The sequence below is a fragment of the Microtus pennsylvanicus genome, chromosome 3 (genome assembly GCF_037038515.1).
Source record: "Microtus pennsylvanicus isolate mMicPen1 chromosome 3, mMicPen1.hap1, whole genome shotgun sequence".
NCBI lineage: Eukaryota > Metazoa > Chordata > Mammalia > Rodentia > Cricetidae > Microtus > Microtus pennsylvanicus.
Genome location: NC_134581.1, coordinates 136564611 through 136581970, shown reverse-complemented (window position 1 = coordinate 136581970; position 17360 = coordinate 136564611). Strand labels below are relative to the sequence as shown.

General features: G+C 36.9%; 1 protein-coding gene across 1 annotated transcript in view; it reads right to left on the bottom strand.

Annotated features, from left to right (window-relative positions):
* Grin3a (glutamate ionotropic receptor NMDA type subunit 3A) overlaps positions 1-17360 on the bottom strand; it is a 188710-nt gene that overhangs the window by 121886 nt on the left and 49464 nt on the right. Inside the window, exon 2 of the mRNA XM_075967224.1 lies at positions 12452-13056. Coding sequence (XP_075823339.1) covers positions 12452-13056 — 605 coding nt within the window. The remainder of the gene's footprint in view (positions 1-12451; positions 13057-17360) is intronic.

Here is a 17360-nt window from a genome sequence, read left to right as displayed (position 1 = left end):
TATTTAGAGAGCTAACCTGAAAACACATTCGCTTTTGGTGAATGCACCTATTGTCAACCCCATCAGAGCGTGCTGCTTTGATTTTAGTTCTCCGTCTATGAGACAAGTCTCCGAGTTAGACATCAACTCTATGTTATTTCTAGGTTATTCATATTAACCTTTATGCAGAGGAACTCTTTGCATCCCTAGTCCTTCTTGTAGCTTGAAGCGTAAGTATTCATGAAGTGTCAGTTGATTAACCTCATCTTTGACTTCTTAGACAGCAGGACCCCTGGAAGCATGGGTTTCGACATATTTTACATGGAAAAAGCTGTAGTGTCATAGCATCGCCATTAGGAATGACTGTCCCTGCCTTTGCTGGTCAACATTATCACACAGGTTGTCAATCTGAAGACACCCACAGTCATCTGTCACAAGGAGTCAGCTTTGAATCCTGGGAAACTTCAGTGTTTGGCCAGAGGACCTTCTCTGTAATATCTGTGTGGCAAATGCCATTAAATATACATCTTCTCAGAACAGACACGTACCCTAAAGCATTCCCTGCTTTGCCAAAAGAATAGGTTCACTCAGCCAGGAAGCTTTTGCATTTTTAGTTTATAGAGTATTCAAAACATTAAGATTCTAATATGTTTCCTTCTGAATAATGGATAAGATACAAAAATAGACATTAGTTCAATAGGGAAGCTCTCTGATGATAAGGAACTCAATAGGAGCTAGAAATTACTAAGTTTTGATACTCTTGGCACCGGGTGCTGATAGAGCGTAATCATTGATATCGTTGTATTTTAAAACAACATACAGGTTCATGTTTTTAAAAAACACTTCCATCAGTAAATGGACAAAAATAGATTCAACAATAAATACATACACACATGTATGAATCCTCTGAGTCTGTGTTTGGCCAATCTTTGCGATATTCAGATATAAGTAAAAATTCACAGTGGAAGGAGAGCTGCTGACATTCTTGAATTTTCCCAAGGGAGGAGAAAATTACTAAAAAATATGAGTCATACTGCAATACATTTTGTACAGTGCTTTATTGGTGTTCGGAAGAGGAGGCTGCAGCTAGAAACCTGACGCATGGCTAAGGTACCATCTTTTTCTTGCTTTGATGTGCTGTAAGGGGCAAGCAGGCACCCTTCCTGATGTGTTTTGTTTTGTTTTTCTCCCATGTACCACACAGAAGAGATTTGTTTCACATCCTGGTAGTTTTCTTTATTCCCTGTGATTTGTTATGAACTTTGGCTCTTCATAATTGTGGTTTGTGAGTACTTGTTGACTGTCCCTGGTTGTTTTGTGTATTGCACTAACTTACAGGCTAGTTCTTTAGATCTGTCGTGAATACTAGTGCTGGTGCTGTTTTCTCTTCCTGTATTGCTGAGGCATGGTTCTGGAAATGGAACACTACGGAATACTTTCCAGCCAGACATCCCTCTGAAACGTTACAAAGTGTGGAGACGGGAGAAGTCCTGAGAGAGATCTAGAATTTGGAGTAGAGCTGTAACATTGCTTTCTACAGATTCAGAGTTTTGGTCTATCTCCAAATTTTATAATAGAAGCATATGAAGTGAAAATGTGAACAAGGAATACAATTTCCTTTCCGGCAAACAACAACTTGGAAGCTCTCCTAATGTGGAGAGAGTCTCCAGTTTAAAACCTGCTGGACCCTAAATCCTCCTGCATTCATCAAAAGAAGGTCCCAAGGTAAGGTGCATTTTCCAGTGTTCCTTATCTAAGGTTCTCATGACTTAGAACAACAATTTTTAGGCTCAATTTATGTCCTTCTTTAAGTGACCCAGAAGGAGAAAAATGGCCAGAAGGAGTCAACTGGTCCAGTGACAAGGGCTCCTAAAAGACACATATAAAACCCTACAGCGTGCATCTTCTTCTGTAAGTATCAACTCCCCAAGTGTTCCAGCAGAGAAAGTCAAGCTAAGAGGGTGACAGCCAGACAGAAAAGGTCACCCATAAGCAATGTGTTTTCCTGGGGGCACTAGAGATTTGGTACCTAGCAGTAGCATCTAGCAGGGGGCTTCCATGTTCAGTGCAGCTGTTTTTCTCTTAAAGTTCATGTAGCAACTTGCATGCTAACCAGCCATCTGGGGGTAGGTACTTAGGAGATTATTCACCGTAGGAAATTTTTGCCTCTTGATTTTAAATAGCCTATGACTAAAAATCTAAACTGCGAAGTCATAAAGTCCTAATTAAGGAAAATTTATATTAATCCTGATAGTGCCCTAGAATGCACTATGTAAGGTAAAGTGGTTTAACAATAAATTTAAAGGTTATACAGTTTACATACCTTTGATTAGCTTGAAATGCTGCTGCATAATAGTGCTAATAGATAGAAATATCCAAATGAATATCATAAAACCCCAAGTGTCTTTTTAATTTTCTTGAGAGGCTGAATTAGGAGAATCACAAGTTCAAAGTTGCTATGGGATATAGAGCAAGTTTAGACTATATGGGTCAATTGAACAAGATACTATCTAAAAATAGAAAGTTTAAACAAACAGAAAGACAGCCAGAAACAGCTCTGGAAATGTAGATGAGTGGTAAAGTGCTTATCCAACAGGTGTGAGACCCGAAGTTCAATCTCTGGTCAAAAAAATAAGCGAACAACAACAAAACACACTAAAATAACCATCATTTCTGTGATTGATTAATTAAAAAGTAAAAAAATAAATCATGGCCAGGGAGATGAAGGTGTGTATGTCTAGGCTTTTGAATTCTTAAAGGATAATTTCCTTTGACTGGACTGTATTAAATCAATGAGTTCTTTCCTAGACGATGGATTCATTCACAACTCAGAGCCTCCAGATAAGCATGAGGCATCAGAATCCCAGGAAGAGCAGGTAAAATCAGCCTTTGTTTTCATCTGAGTCCACAAAGGTGGAAATGAAATATCTTCTTGTATCTTGACTGTTTAAAGAATTTTTAAGGCTTTTATATTGTTTTTGCTTCATTCTGCTAATTTGCTACAGGAATGTGGTTTTTATAAACAAGTCAAGGCTAATGTTCTGTTTCTGCCAACATCCATTAGGTACATGAAATACAAACTCCTTAGCCTGGCATAAAAGCCATATGTGGTATGCTGGGAATATTTTTCTAGAAACAGCTTAGGCCTATTCCTATGCAATTAATCCTTCAATTATGTTACATTTCTTCTCTAGACCTTAAGAAATTCACATATTCAATTTTCTATGATTGTGAACTAGTGCCAAATTGTTGTGGAATATGTGTTTAACTATGCAAAGATGTGTTGCATTTGTTTAACTATGTAAAACGTGTTGTATTTGTTTATGTTGCAGAATATTGATTTAACTGTGTAAACATGTGTTGCTGTTTTATCTTGCCTGCCTAAGTAAGGCACCTGACTGGTATAATCAAAAACTGAGCAGCCAGTTGTGAGGGCAGAGGTATAGGCTGGACTTCTGGGCAGGAAGAGTGAGCTCCCTGTTAAATGCAGTTCTTGAGCAGGCCCCTGGGCTTAAGACTTGGTTCTCATAGACCTAGAGAGGGGGTGGAGCCAACCACTAGAGCCTCAGGGCATAGGGCCTAGTTTCATTTTAGCAGTTTAAGGTTTGGCTCACGTGGTCAGACAACATTAGAGGTGCATATTAAAACAGGTCCAGACTGAAAAAAACCTTTAAATGGATTGCAGTGTGTATAGGTGCTTAAGAGAGAAAAAGAAATGGGTCTAGATAGTAAAAAAAAAATAAATAAATTATTTAAAATAATTAAGTAGCCTTTGAAGAAAGAATAAGGTAATATAAAATGAACAAGCCACATAAAGATGGGAAACATACAGGGAGTCTGGGTCCTCTATGGTGCTTTGTTGACTTTGAATTTTCTGGGTGCTGATCAGTGAATAGCAGCTGCTGAGACATGGGACCGTAAGGGAAACTGCTGAATTAAATGATCCTAGATACCTTAGAGATGGCTTTAACTTTAAAATGGAATTCAGAAAATGAATTGCTTTGGAGGAGTGGTTATGCTTTTGTTTCCACCGGAAATGAAAGGCTGTGAATTTCTTCAAAATTAATAGAGACCAGATTTGATTGGGGGAGACCCCCTGAAAACCTTGACTACAGACATAAAGAAATGAACCTATGAAAACTACAAGACAGGTGACACAGAGGCTGGTCCCTTGACGTGGGAACAGCTCTGAGACTGAATCAGACACAAGAAATCTTGTTGGCTACAGAGTTCTCATGACTTATTGTTATATGCCATCCTTCCATATGGCATGGGTAGAGATTTGGTTATACAGTGCAAACAAAGTTATAAAGTTGATAGTCATCTTTTACCTGCTCAAACATAAAACAAAAACCATATTTAGCTTGCTTGTGTATTGTGTACAATGCACGATCCATATTTGTGTTAATGCAGATATATATGTTACCTTTAAAAGTTTATGTGTTTTCAGATCAAGGGGGCCAGACCCCCCTCTAAAAAAAAAAGAGTGGTCTAGGTGATCCAGCCTTTCAGAGTGCTTGTGTTTTAGTTTCTCAGAGTTCTGCATTCAGAACAACTTCAAGGCTATTAGCTGAGATGGTCCAGCCTCAAAGACTATTCTAGTCAGGACTTCAGATACGCCTTGCATTTTTCTATTATACAGACACTGGACAGCAAATGTTATAGCTAGTTTACTTAGGACTTGACTATTATCTCAATTTTCTCTAAATCCCCTTGGGATACTGTCACCCATAGACAATAGGAAGCAGTCTAGAGAATACAACACCCACATCCTAGTAGTGTGGTGGGTGGTTTTTGGTCATTCAATGGGTTAAGGATGTTTGTCAGCATTTAGTGGAGATATAGGAATATAGGATAAAAGAACAACTACTTATTTCAAATATTTTACATTGATAAGGATTTTTATATATTGATATAAATTTAAGGTTGTCTTTGTTATATCACATATATGTTTCTATTCTTATTTAAGTTATTGTACCTATGTAGCTCATTTGAAATGTAATTTTAAGTTCTAGTCATTGAAAGACATTATTACAAACTTTTTAGGATAATTAAAAAATTCAGGTTAGTTGTTGTCTATAACAACCACATTTGTAGCATATTAGGTATGTTTTCAATGTTAAACAGATATATTCTAGATAGGTGATCTTCAAATGCTTAAGAGATCTACAGAATGTGACATTTAAAGATGTTTAATATCTGTCAGGGACCAGCATCAACAAAACTAACTCTTGCCAGGGTAGATGCATGGGGATTTAGAAAATATTAGTAAAGAATATGAAGTTGCAAAAAAAAAAAAATAAAACAGAGAAGCATATGGGATAGTAATGGGAGGGCATTCCAGTGCTGAAATTCACTCGCATTTAATTTCAGACTGCTTAAAATACCCCTGACCCCGAAAGGCAGGAGTAAGACAAAAAACTGCAATAACATTATACAAGGAAATGAACATACCAATTGAAGATCACAGGCTATATCCATAGCTAAACATTCTGTTGCTAGAACAAACCAAGACATGCTTATACCCTAGACCAAAACATTCTGTAGGTAAAACACTCCTTGGGTGGAATCCAATGTTATCTCCATAGAGGAACTGGAACTTAGTTTGATCCTTAGACTTCTGTTTGAATTTGAAACATATTGAGTTCTCTATTCCTGAAATACAAGGTCTAGATATTAGCCACCCCTGTTGACCTTGAGAGAGCAGAACTCTTTGATCCAAATCTATGTGGGACCTTTATTTGAGGCAGAAACACAATATCCTTGAAGGAATAGAGGTAAATTCTAACACTCTGACCTTTGGTCAACATGGAAATAGGCTCATATTTTTTGGCCTCCACAATTATTCTAAAGCTTTTCATGACAGTGAGATAGTATTGCAAAACCAAAACATAACAAAACAAACAAAAGACAAACAAAAAAACTTAAGACTTTTCACTTTTCATGACAGTAAGACATATCTGCTCCTGGAAGCAACACTTACTTCAAGAGGGAGATGGAATTAAAGAAGCTCCTTATGGAGTTTGCTAGCCAGCTGGGCAAGAAACTGCTCTTGCCTAGACTGCTTGATGCTATGCTGCATGAACTGGATATGCAGGACCCACAAAGAAATGATTGCTGAACTTGCCTAAAGGTATGGCAATCCTTCTGGGTTCCTACTTCATGAAAGAGTCTACAAGACATTCTACAGGACACAGAAGAAAATGAATGTCAAACTGACAATATAAGCAGAACTGTCTTTGAAATATCCTGCTTCATGGAAAAGCCTTCCAAATACTATGGGCCTGTAGGCTGAAGATGGATGCCCCAGTGGTACAAAAGAACTTTGGGTGACATACAGGCAGCGAGATGTCTCTGTCAATTCTAGAGTTTTGAAAGTTGATTACAATGTGCTTCCTGTTTACTTAGATAGTATTATATCTTTCTGGAGTCTTTGAGAGAGCTGATGAATAGATAGTGATAGTTACAGTTTTCCTTAGTTATGATAAAGTAGATACAAATATTGTAACTGTAATTATTGTTTGATACCTGTTTTTTATATGTAATTTTACTATGCTAATGTTAAAACCTTGCTTTTTAGTTAAACAGAAAAGGGGAAATGATGTGGGAGGTACTTCTGTCTATGTGTTGCTTTTGTTGGATAATGAATAAAAAAACTGCTTTGGCCTATAGCAAGGCAGAACTTAGCTAGGCAGGGAAAACTAAACTGAATGATAGGAGAAAGAAGGTGGAGTCAAGAGAAGCCATGTAGCCCCACTGGAGAGAGATTCTGGAACTTTACCCAGTAAGCCACAGCCTCATGGTGATCCATAGATTAAGGGAGAATATATAGTTATAATTCTAGTTTTCCCTAGTTTTGATAAAAGATAAAGTAGATATAAAGGTTGTAACTGTAATTCTTACATGACACCTGTTTTGTTATATCTAATTTTACTATGTTAAAGTTAAAACACTTTTTTATTTAAACATAAAAGGGGAGGTGATGTAGGGTCCCCTTCGGTATGCTGTGAAAACCACTGGTTAATAAAGAAACTGCGTTGAGCCTATAGCAGAACAGGGCTAAACAGAGTTAGGTGGGGAAAATTAAACTGAATGCTGTGAGAAAGAAGACAGAGTCAAGGAGAAGCTATGTGGTCCCACCAGAGACAGCTGTCAGATGGAACTTTACTTGGTAAGCCAAAGCCATGTGGTGATACACAGATTAATAGAAATGTATTAAATTAAGATCTAAGAGTTAGCCAATAAAAAGTTAGAGCTAATGTGCCAAGCAGTGATTTAATTAATACAGTTTCTGTGTGATTATTTTGGGTCTGGGAAGCCAGGAATAAAACAAATGGCTTCCTACAACAGTTCAACATGGAAATTAGCTCATATTTTTGGGCCTCCTAAGCTTTTCATGACAGTGAGACATGTCTGCTCCTTGCAGCCCCAATCTGCTTAATAAAAGGATGATGGAATTGAAGAACCTCCATATGGACTTTGCTTTCACTGTGGCAAAGCAAGCCATTTTGAAAAGAAACTGCCTTTGCTTTGTTGCTGACAGCATATTATACAAACTGGACAAGCAGGACACAAAAGAAAGCAACTGCCAATACAAGTTAGGATAGTTCTTCAAAAGTCTTGCTTCACAGAGTCTGTCATATATTCTAGGCTGTAGGTCAAAGATGAATGTCTTAAAGTTGTAGAGGAACCTTGGGTGACTATCCAGGCAGCCATATATTTTTGTCATGGCCATATGTGTATAGTTTGGGAAGCTGTTGCTCTGTATTTCCTGTTTACTCAGGTAACATTATATCCTTCTTAGGTCTCTGATGGAGTTGAAAACAAGGTATCTATAGTTTTCCTTGTTACCAAATTCAGAAAAAGAACTTACGTAAGAGATATAAAGTTTATAAGGCCAAGAAACATAAATGCTTAAATCATTTAAGAAAATGTTTTAGGCATAAAAAGATACTTTTGGGTTGGTAATACAAGTTTGGATGGAAAGTGAGCCAAGTACATAACTTTGGACCCACCATTATAGGACAGACAGTGAAATATTTTCTCTGAATTTGTCAAGTGGAGTAGATATTGTAAATTTAATTCTTACATGATAATTGTTCTTATTGTATGTAGTCTTACTATGTTAAGGCTAAAGCCTTTCTTTTATTTAGACAAAAAGAGGAAATGTTGTAGAATATTTGTTTAACTATGTAAAGATGTATTGCATTTGTTTAACTATGTAAAGGTATGTTGCATTTATGTTGTGGAATATTTGTTTGATTATGTAAAGGTGTGTTGGATTTGTTTATATTGAAGAACATTTGTTTAACTATGTAAAAATGTGTTGCTATTTTACCTTGCCTGCCTAAGGTACCTACCTGAATGGCCTAATGAAAAACTGAATAGCCAATAGTGAGGGAGAAAGTATAGATGGGACTTCTAGGTAGGGAGAGAAATTAGGAGGAAAAATTTAGGTTCAAGAGAAGAAAAAAAAAAAGATGACAGGAAGATGACAGGGACCAGCCAGCCAGACATTTCTGGGGAAGCAAGAAAGTAGGACATGCAGAATGAAAGAAAGGTAAAAAGCCCCAAGGCAAAACGTAGATGAATTGAAACAGGTTAAATTAAAAGAGCTAATGGGGCATGCCTAAGCTAGTGAGGTGCATTCATATTAATAATAAGTTTCTGTGTCTTTATTTGGAAGCTAGTTGGCTGCCCAGAGAAAGTTCCATCTACACTAAATATGAAAACTTTTATTAATTTATTAAAACATACCACCAAATCTATGAGAATGTTAATAAATTTAATTTTTTGTGTATTTGAAAACGTGCATATCCATCTAGGCATAGAGATGCAGTCCTGCGATCCCAGCGCAAGGGGTACCCAAGATAAGAAGGATGGAAAGTTAAAGAGCAGACCCTTTTTTCTCATGGAGAAAAAAGCAAGTATCCAAGAATTTTATAGTTTCTCTTTATGTATTATGCTGTCAGTTTTAAAATGAGAAACTCAAGTATTCATTATATCTACTTCCGTCTAGTTGAAGAAATAGTCATTGATTGGTTAGAAACGCAGAGACGTGCATTCATCGAGGCGTTGTCAAAATAATGTACCATCTACGGTTGCCCCAAACAATTAACACTTAGTAAAACAACTTTCTAATACATTGTTAAAGATAACATAATGACCTTGGTCCTCCAGCGCTTTTGTCTATACTGAGTCATGATGGACATTTGCTCTGGCTATGGGCAACTGAGAAGAATTAAATCCCTTATACCTGTAATTATGTCTGTGTAGTCTGCCACAAGAAATTATTTTCCTACTCTAAAAGCCTGCGCTGGAAATGCCATGTTTGGGGCGATTTCATTAACATTTTAAAATGTTAACAGTTCTGTCAGCCCAAACTGAAAATGGCTGTGTGAGAAATGAAAGCTTGCGGAACTCCACCAGGGTCTAGTCACAGCTCATTATCCCCCTGGCTTTTATTATGCAGCCAGGGAGTGGGGTCAGCAGCACAGAATTTAGGGACAATTAAGAAAATTACTGTATGCAGATGTGACTTATGGGCTGAGAATAACTAACTTTCTAAAAGGCCGAGTTAAACAAAATAAATAAGGATGATGGAAAATCTGCAGCTGTTTTCTGGCTTAAGGCAACCTTTTAAGTTATTCATTATAAAGACACCTTCGGGGGATTGTCCCACTGTCCCTGACCCCGTCCTGACACTTTGAATTTTTTTCTTTGACTGTATTCCTCTGGGAGTTTAAAAAAAATCGTAGGCATATTTTTCTGAAGTACTTTGAGCTTATTTCTCATACCTCCCCAACGGGGATGAAAATATTGTCTCTGACCCCTATGCATTGTGAACTGCCCCTGGGCACCAAATCCTACACTCTTATAACTTTCAAACTTTGTGGAATAAAATATGTGGAAGCAGTCATGAGGCTAGAATCTTTCACCACAGAGACAAGAGTGAAAGAAATCACAGGAAAGAGCAAAGGTAGCTAGGCAAATCGCAAGTTTGCAAGTCTTTGCTCACCAGCTCTCCATTTTCCTCACGGTGAATGAGAGTGGACGACACAATTACAATAGAAAGTTTCCTTCCTCTTTAAATAGATTTCAGTAGCTATCTATTAAGCATGCTAGATGCTAGGCTTTGCCCTAGGCTGAAAAATAGTGATTCCACCTAATGGAATTTGTATTCTCTTCAGAAAGCAGACAAGTCTGGATAGAGCAGGCTAAGGACTGCTGTAGAATTCAGCATAAAAAGTGCCAGAGGATCCTTGTGGAGGAAGATTTTAAATTTTTTTAATTACATTTAGTGTGTGTGTGTGTGTGTGTGTGTGTGTGTGTGTGTGTGTGATACTGTGCAAGTATGGAGGTCAAAAGACAATATCCAGGAGCCAGTTCTCTCTTTCTACTATGTAACTCAGATCTTAGTCTTAGTGGATACTGATTTCCCCATTGAGCAACTTTGCCAGCCTAAGAAATGGGATTTTACTGTAAATTAAACCTTGGAGAGCCAGAAGGATCATTTGACGTTGACAAAATAAATGCCCGGGGTTTATATAACCCAAATCAACAAATATTCTTACTTGTTTTTCCTAAATGTTTTTAGAACCCAAACAGAGATATTTTTCTTGGGGTGTTCATTTTACATGATATAAGTGGATGCTAGATGACATAATATAATTTTCAGCTGCGGTTTCTCCTGTCTACTACTATGACTGTCCTCCTGAGAAACACTGTTCGGGATTTTAAATTGGAGCTCTGTTCATGGTGTTGAGGAAGGAGAAGCTTTCTTTTTCTAAATAAAACCTTGAACCTCAGTTATGTGCTAGGGTTGTGTAACTCAGTATTATGTACGAATGGGTTAACTCTGTGCAGACGCTACAAAGTAAAATATCCAACAAGCTTGAGCTTATGTAGGTTAAAATGCTTATGTAGATTAAAATGCTACATGGAAAAAGGAAAGTTAGGATGATATAATATCCAATTTTATCATTAATAGATTTTTAAAATTTAATTTGAATTACTGTGTTTCCTTGCTGGCATGTAACTCACTGTGCAACCCAGGCTGGTTTTGAACTCACAAAGGCCCTCCTGGCTCTGCCTCCCAAATGCTGCAATTAGAGGTGTGTGCCCCATACCCACTTTACATCTTTGTCAACAACACTAGGTGGTGCTTTATCTTCGCTTCTGTCACACTTGGCTGTTAGCAGATTGTTTGTGTATCATAAGAGCTTAGCGCAATCATGTGTGAAATTATGATGGCATTCTGGTCTTTTATTAAATATTAGTGTTTTCTATAAAATTTCCTTATATTTTGTATATTCAAATACCACTTCTTTAAGAGTATTGTCTTAAACTGTATCTCAGTCTACTGGGACGATTCACCTCTGAAACAGCATCATTCTCTGACCTAGTCTCTCTGACCATAGATCATTTTTTTCCAGATAAAAATAAAGTAGCTTGAAATTATCATTAAGGACATTCATTCTCCTTTCTTCAGTAATTATAAGGCTATTTCTATATGAGAGATCATCTTTTATTTTAGATGGAGTTTTCCATTCCATCTTCTGAATTAAGTGAGCTACTAAACAATAAAGGTACCAAATTATAATATACATACATGCAATTATGTGTAAAATAATAAACATCCTTATGGAATTCTTACTTTTATATATCCTATCTATCTATCTATCTATCTATCTATCTATCTATCTATCTGTTCTCTGCGTTTCACCTATTTACCTATCATCCACACATCTTGTATCTTCTATTTTCTATCTGTCATCTACCACAAACATTCCACAAGTAACCAGATCCTATGCTTATATATTTAGATTTTTCTATTCATTTTCTATAAGCAGACATAAAAACTAAGTGACTAGGAAAAGAGATCAGGTGATACAGGAATCAAGAGGAAGAGCAAAGAGTCTGGTTCTGATGTCTCTGCTTTTAATCAGAGTCTAAACTGCCTTAATTTTAGGAGAGAAAAGTCTAGTTTCATGTAACTAATTTTTTCTTTGTATATATTTAGAGAAATTTTTTCAAGTCTACAGATGTGGGAAAGAATAAACTAAGAAAGAAATATTCCTTGCTTTTATCTACTATGAGTTAAACATGGGTTAATTATTTTCATACAAGTTCATGGCCTATTTAGTATACTATATTAAGCTGTCCCATGTTATCCCAATTTACTAGTTAGAACATTGAGGCTCAAAGTTTTTTAAATAATCTGTCAAGAACTCAACAGTGAAAGAAGAGATAGCCAGAGCTGAGTGCTGTCTCTACAACATAGGGCAAAGACTATAAATCAAATTACAGATCACAGATCATGAGATACCATTCTTCTTCTACTGACCATCTCAGAACTATTGGCCTATAAAGCTACACAGAATCAAGATTTCTATACGGTGGAAAGATAGGAAAGTTTTACTTGCTATCCCAGTTCCTTGGGTGAGAATGTAATCCAGTTTTTGCATCCTACCTTGATAAATATTGTCCAGAAGTCAGATTTGTGGTTTTCACATCCACGCAGTTCATCGTGCTGGGAAGGAGAGCAAGTTCTGGCTGGATCATGGTGGCTGTGGCTACAGCTCTTGCAACCAACTCCATGGCATCCTGAACGTAGTACTCAAAGATGGACTGTGTTGTTTTTCCATGAGCAATGAGCCCTAAAGGCAGGCCTTCTGTCCTTAGTTCCTCCACATTCTGGGAGTCTCCTAGGACCCAGTGGAGCTCAGGAGGTGATAGACCAAACTGGTTGGAAATTTCAAAAATCTGCCGGACACTCTCCATGTCGCAGCCAAACATTACCATTGTGGGTGTGCTGTTCTTAATGCTCTCCAGTTGGACCTGCAGGAAACTTAGGAGGTCCTTGGTGGAGGACAGGTTAGCAGTGATGTTGATGATAGATCCAAGGTGGAACTTGGAGTTATTCTCGGTAAGGAGGAGGAACTCGGTGATATTCCAGTCTTCCTGGCATAGCAACAAGCTAAAATTGTACCAGTTGTTCATGGCCAGGATTGAGACAGTGACATCAGCATCAGAACTTAATGAATTTTCTAAACTCAGTTGTAGGTGCAGGGGATTCTGTATTTAAAGATAATGAAAAAGAAGAATTAGAAAGTATTGTCCAAAGACCATAACAGGGTACTTTTGCTTTTCGGCAAGCCTAAAGTCATTATTTTCCCCTGTGATATTTCCCCTGGGATAAAATTCTATTAGAAAAAACATTGTTTTTTGTCTAATGAAAATCAACTCTATCCCAATTTCCTGATGATTTTTTTCAAGAGTACCAGAGAGCAGATTGCTCTTGGTGCAAATCTGAGAAGTGATATAATCATATATTTGGTTATAGATTCTTAAGGAGATTTTCTTCCTTACAGTTAGTCCCCCTAATGCATTATATTTCTTATACTGTGTTTAATGACTCATTTGTTTGATTGTCCATTCATAAAATATCATTGAAAGAAATTGCCTTGCTTTCTGTGAAACTACTATCAGAGACATCTTAGCACAGTGCAATTCTTGTACGAGAAAAAAAGAGAAGATGAATAGGTCTCTGGGTCCTTGGACAAGGCTCTTCTAAAACACACAAAGTATTTTAGGGTACATACATCATGGTTAAGTGTATGGGTCCAATATTAAGACCTGATTACATTTCCATATGCCTTGATCTTGAACTCTTGCTAACAAAAATGTGCCACTGAATGTATTTGTGAAACTTAAATGATTATTTCATCTACTCATGGAATTTGTCAGTGCAATTAAGGAAGAGTTTATTAATTTAGCAGTCACAAATTATAAATTACATAGTTGAAGGGTAGCCTTGCAACGTTAATACATTTATCATTTATTCTTCCCAACAGCAGACACTTGACACATTTACCCTTTAACAATGCTTTCCTGAGTTTAGAACAAAGCTTTATAAACGCTGGCTGCAAAACATATCGATCAAATTGAATTAACTATCTTCCAATTGGGAACTATAGGAATGTCTCTGAGAATTTGCCAAAATCCTAGTCTGTGATAGTTTTCTTTTTCTGCAACACACAGCAAGCCACACTGGATAATTAGTTTTTTCCTGAACCAGGGCAAGCATTTTTATGCAAACTTTCTTTTCACCTATAAATAGGATTACTTGCATTTACACTCATTTCCCCAAACTAAGTGCTTCATCCATATTTGTAAAAGGTCTTTTAGATTGTTGTTAACCAAAATTTGCTGAAGATGAATCTATATTAAAGATTCTGTAGACTGACCTTGGCTGGCTAGAACAATATGATTATAGAGAAAATAGTTTGTAGGTTAAGAACTATAATTATCAGGCTATCTAAAATTTTAAAAAACCACATCATTTACCTTAACTTATGTGTTTGACCTGACAGTTTCATGAGTATTAGGTTAACTTCTAAGCTTAGCAAGCTTCTAGGCTGAATCAGTCCTAACACATAAAATGTGATAACATCTGAAATTTGTAGAAATGATTCCCTTGCTTTGCTAGAGCCTGTCCATCTATTGTCCTAGAGAAAGTATTTTTTGAATGTATTTATTGCTGTATAAATTAGATTTTTTTGTCTAATTTTTTTAAATTAAAATTTTCATTATTTTGCATACCAACCACAGTTTCCCTTCCCTCCTCTCCCTCATTCCCTCCCCCACTTCCCTTCTACCCTCCCCCCAGCTCCTCAGAAAGGGGCAGGCCCACATCATTTAGAATTACTAGCTATTGTGTTCTCTGCTTTTGATCAACCATATTTGGCTCAGAATAAACTATTTCTTTGGCTGTAGAAGTGGTTTTGTTGTTGTTGTTGTTGTTTTTTTTACTTTTTAGAGTTGTTTTTGTTCATTTGTTTATAAGTATGTGCATTTGCAATGTATTTGTCTTATTGATTTCTTGGTGTGGTGACATGCATTTTATTTTATTATTTCTCATAGCTATAAAATAATGCACACCTTAGGTTGTTCATCCCCCCCCTACAGATTGCCTTGCATGCACCGTAGTGCTTATATCAGACACTAGACTGAAACTGTCTCATTGACCTCTCTTTTGGCAGACTGAGCCAAAGATGGTGTGTGTCAACCTGAATAATTCTTTCACTCACTTCGATTCCTGCACTTTGATCATGATCTGAGGGACTAAGAATCAAAAGACTGGGGAGGAAACCATGCCCAGCACTCTTTCAAGACCCACCATTTTGCCTGAATTGTAACCAAGGTTTGTTCAAATACTTCCCACAGAGGAATTCACTAGAGGAGCATTGAGGAACAGGTTTGTATGAAAGCAAGAATGAACATAAAATAAGCTGATCACATTTATTATTCAGCACTAGATGGAGACATAAAGAATTTGGCAAGAAGAAGCAACATGGGATTTAACTAAAGAGGCCCTTCTTTCACCACCAGATAATAATTAATCCATTTAATCAGGTTTATTCCTATAATCAATTCTACTGAGGAACTCCAGATGTTGAAGTTAATTCTTTCACAGTCTTAAGGGATGTAATTCTTCAAGTAAATATTTGTTAAGTGATAGTTTAGAAGCATCTAATGACACTTATCTAGTAGCTTCACATGTAGCATCTCTGTTTTTCTTGTGATGCCAAAGTGATGCTCTCCTTTCCCCATCATGCATCTGTATGTGCACGAGCACACATGCACCCATGTGCGCGCGCATACACACAACACCCCCCCCACAGATTCAAGTTATTAACAACTTCGAGTCTCACAAATTTTGTTACAATCATTAGCAAAAAGTTAAAAATGCATATTGAATCCAAATTAAGAAAAATTTAAAAAGAAAACAATAGAAGGATCTTGCCTTAGCCTATATTAAAATATTGGAAATGCAATTTTTGTAAGGCAAGAATAGTTTGCAAACAGATATTCTAAAAAGGGTTAAGAAGTAAATAGAACAAAAGTTAACATACACAAAGAACAGCAATTAAATATATTGAGTTAATAAATTATACATGAAATATAAAGCAAAATGGAAAGAAATACAAGATTAAGTAAGAGTTGAGAAAAACAAAACATTTAGATAAACGGTATAACTTAATTTCCTAATTTTGCTATATAAAAATAAATTCTTGCTGGGCAGTGGTGGCACACTTCTTTAATCCTAGCACTCAGAAGGCAGAGGCAGGTGAATCTCTAAATTTGAGGCCAGTCTGGTCTATAGAGTGAGTTCCAGGATGGTCAAAATTACACAAAGAAACCCTGTCTCAAACAAACAAACAACAACAACAAAAAAAACCAAGCAAACAAATAAATTTCTATCTACTAATAGCATAAAAATAATATCAAATTATTAAAAATAGACCAATTATGTGAATATGTGAGAATTCAGGATTCATTAAACTGAATACTATAATCTATTATTTTTGGTATTAAATAATCTATTAAAACAAAAAGTGAAGGGACGTGAAATAATAAGAACATTTGCAGTAACGGTAATAGGCAAAGCACTTGTGTTTCCAATAAATTAGTAACATCTCCTAGTCACCAAGGGCACAGAATGCTTTACTGAACACTCATTTAATCCTGACAGGCAATTTCTCCTTTTTATTTATTTTTTAATTGTAACCTTCTACTGTGAGAAGTGCTCTCTCCACATGCACTGGGTAAGAGAGGGACAACATCCAAGTAGCTGGAAAGATAGGCATTTCATATCATTATAAATCCTGGTGGTAGCAATAAGTCAAACAATACAGTATGGCAGGGCTAGGAAGAAGGGAGGCCTAGTCCAGGAAAAGGACAGCAGAAGTGGGGGGGGGGGGATGCAGATACCTGTGTTGGATGGCGTTCTCTAATTGAATTTGAGAAGAGCAAAGACATGTATCTGAAAACAGTTGATCACTATATGGGCAAACATAAACAGGGGCTGAAAAGGCCCAATTTAAAATCCATGCAGCCAAGAGAGGCTGAAAACTAACAACACTGAGGCTAGGCCTCACCATTACAATAACCAGGAAAAGCCACAGACTATACCCTGTGAGTGGCCAATCAGCATTGAGACAAACAAAAATACTAGGTGCCCCAGAACATTAAGAATAGCTTGATTAACTTGTGAATAGGTTGCAGCAACCAATCCCTGTTTTAAAAGACTTCTGTTGCCTCATTCCTGCCTAATCAGGAGTTCAACTCCTATCTGACTCCAGATTCTCCTACCCACCCCCATCCATTACTCCTTAAAACCCCTTCCACAGCTGAGCTCATTGCTCTCCCTGATCCAGCCACTGTGTTGGAGCGGACAGAGATCCCAGCTTGGGCTTGCAAGAAAGGCCATTTGCTTTTTTGCATACAAACTTGGACTCCTGATGGTCTTTGGGGGACTCATGACATGGGCATAACATGGTTTACTGTAAGAACATAAACAATTAGTTATTGACTTT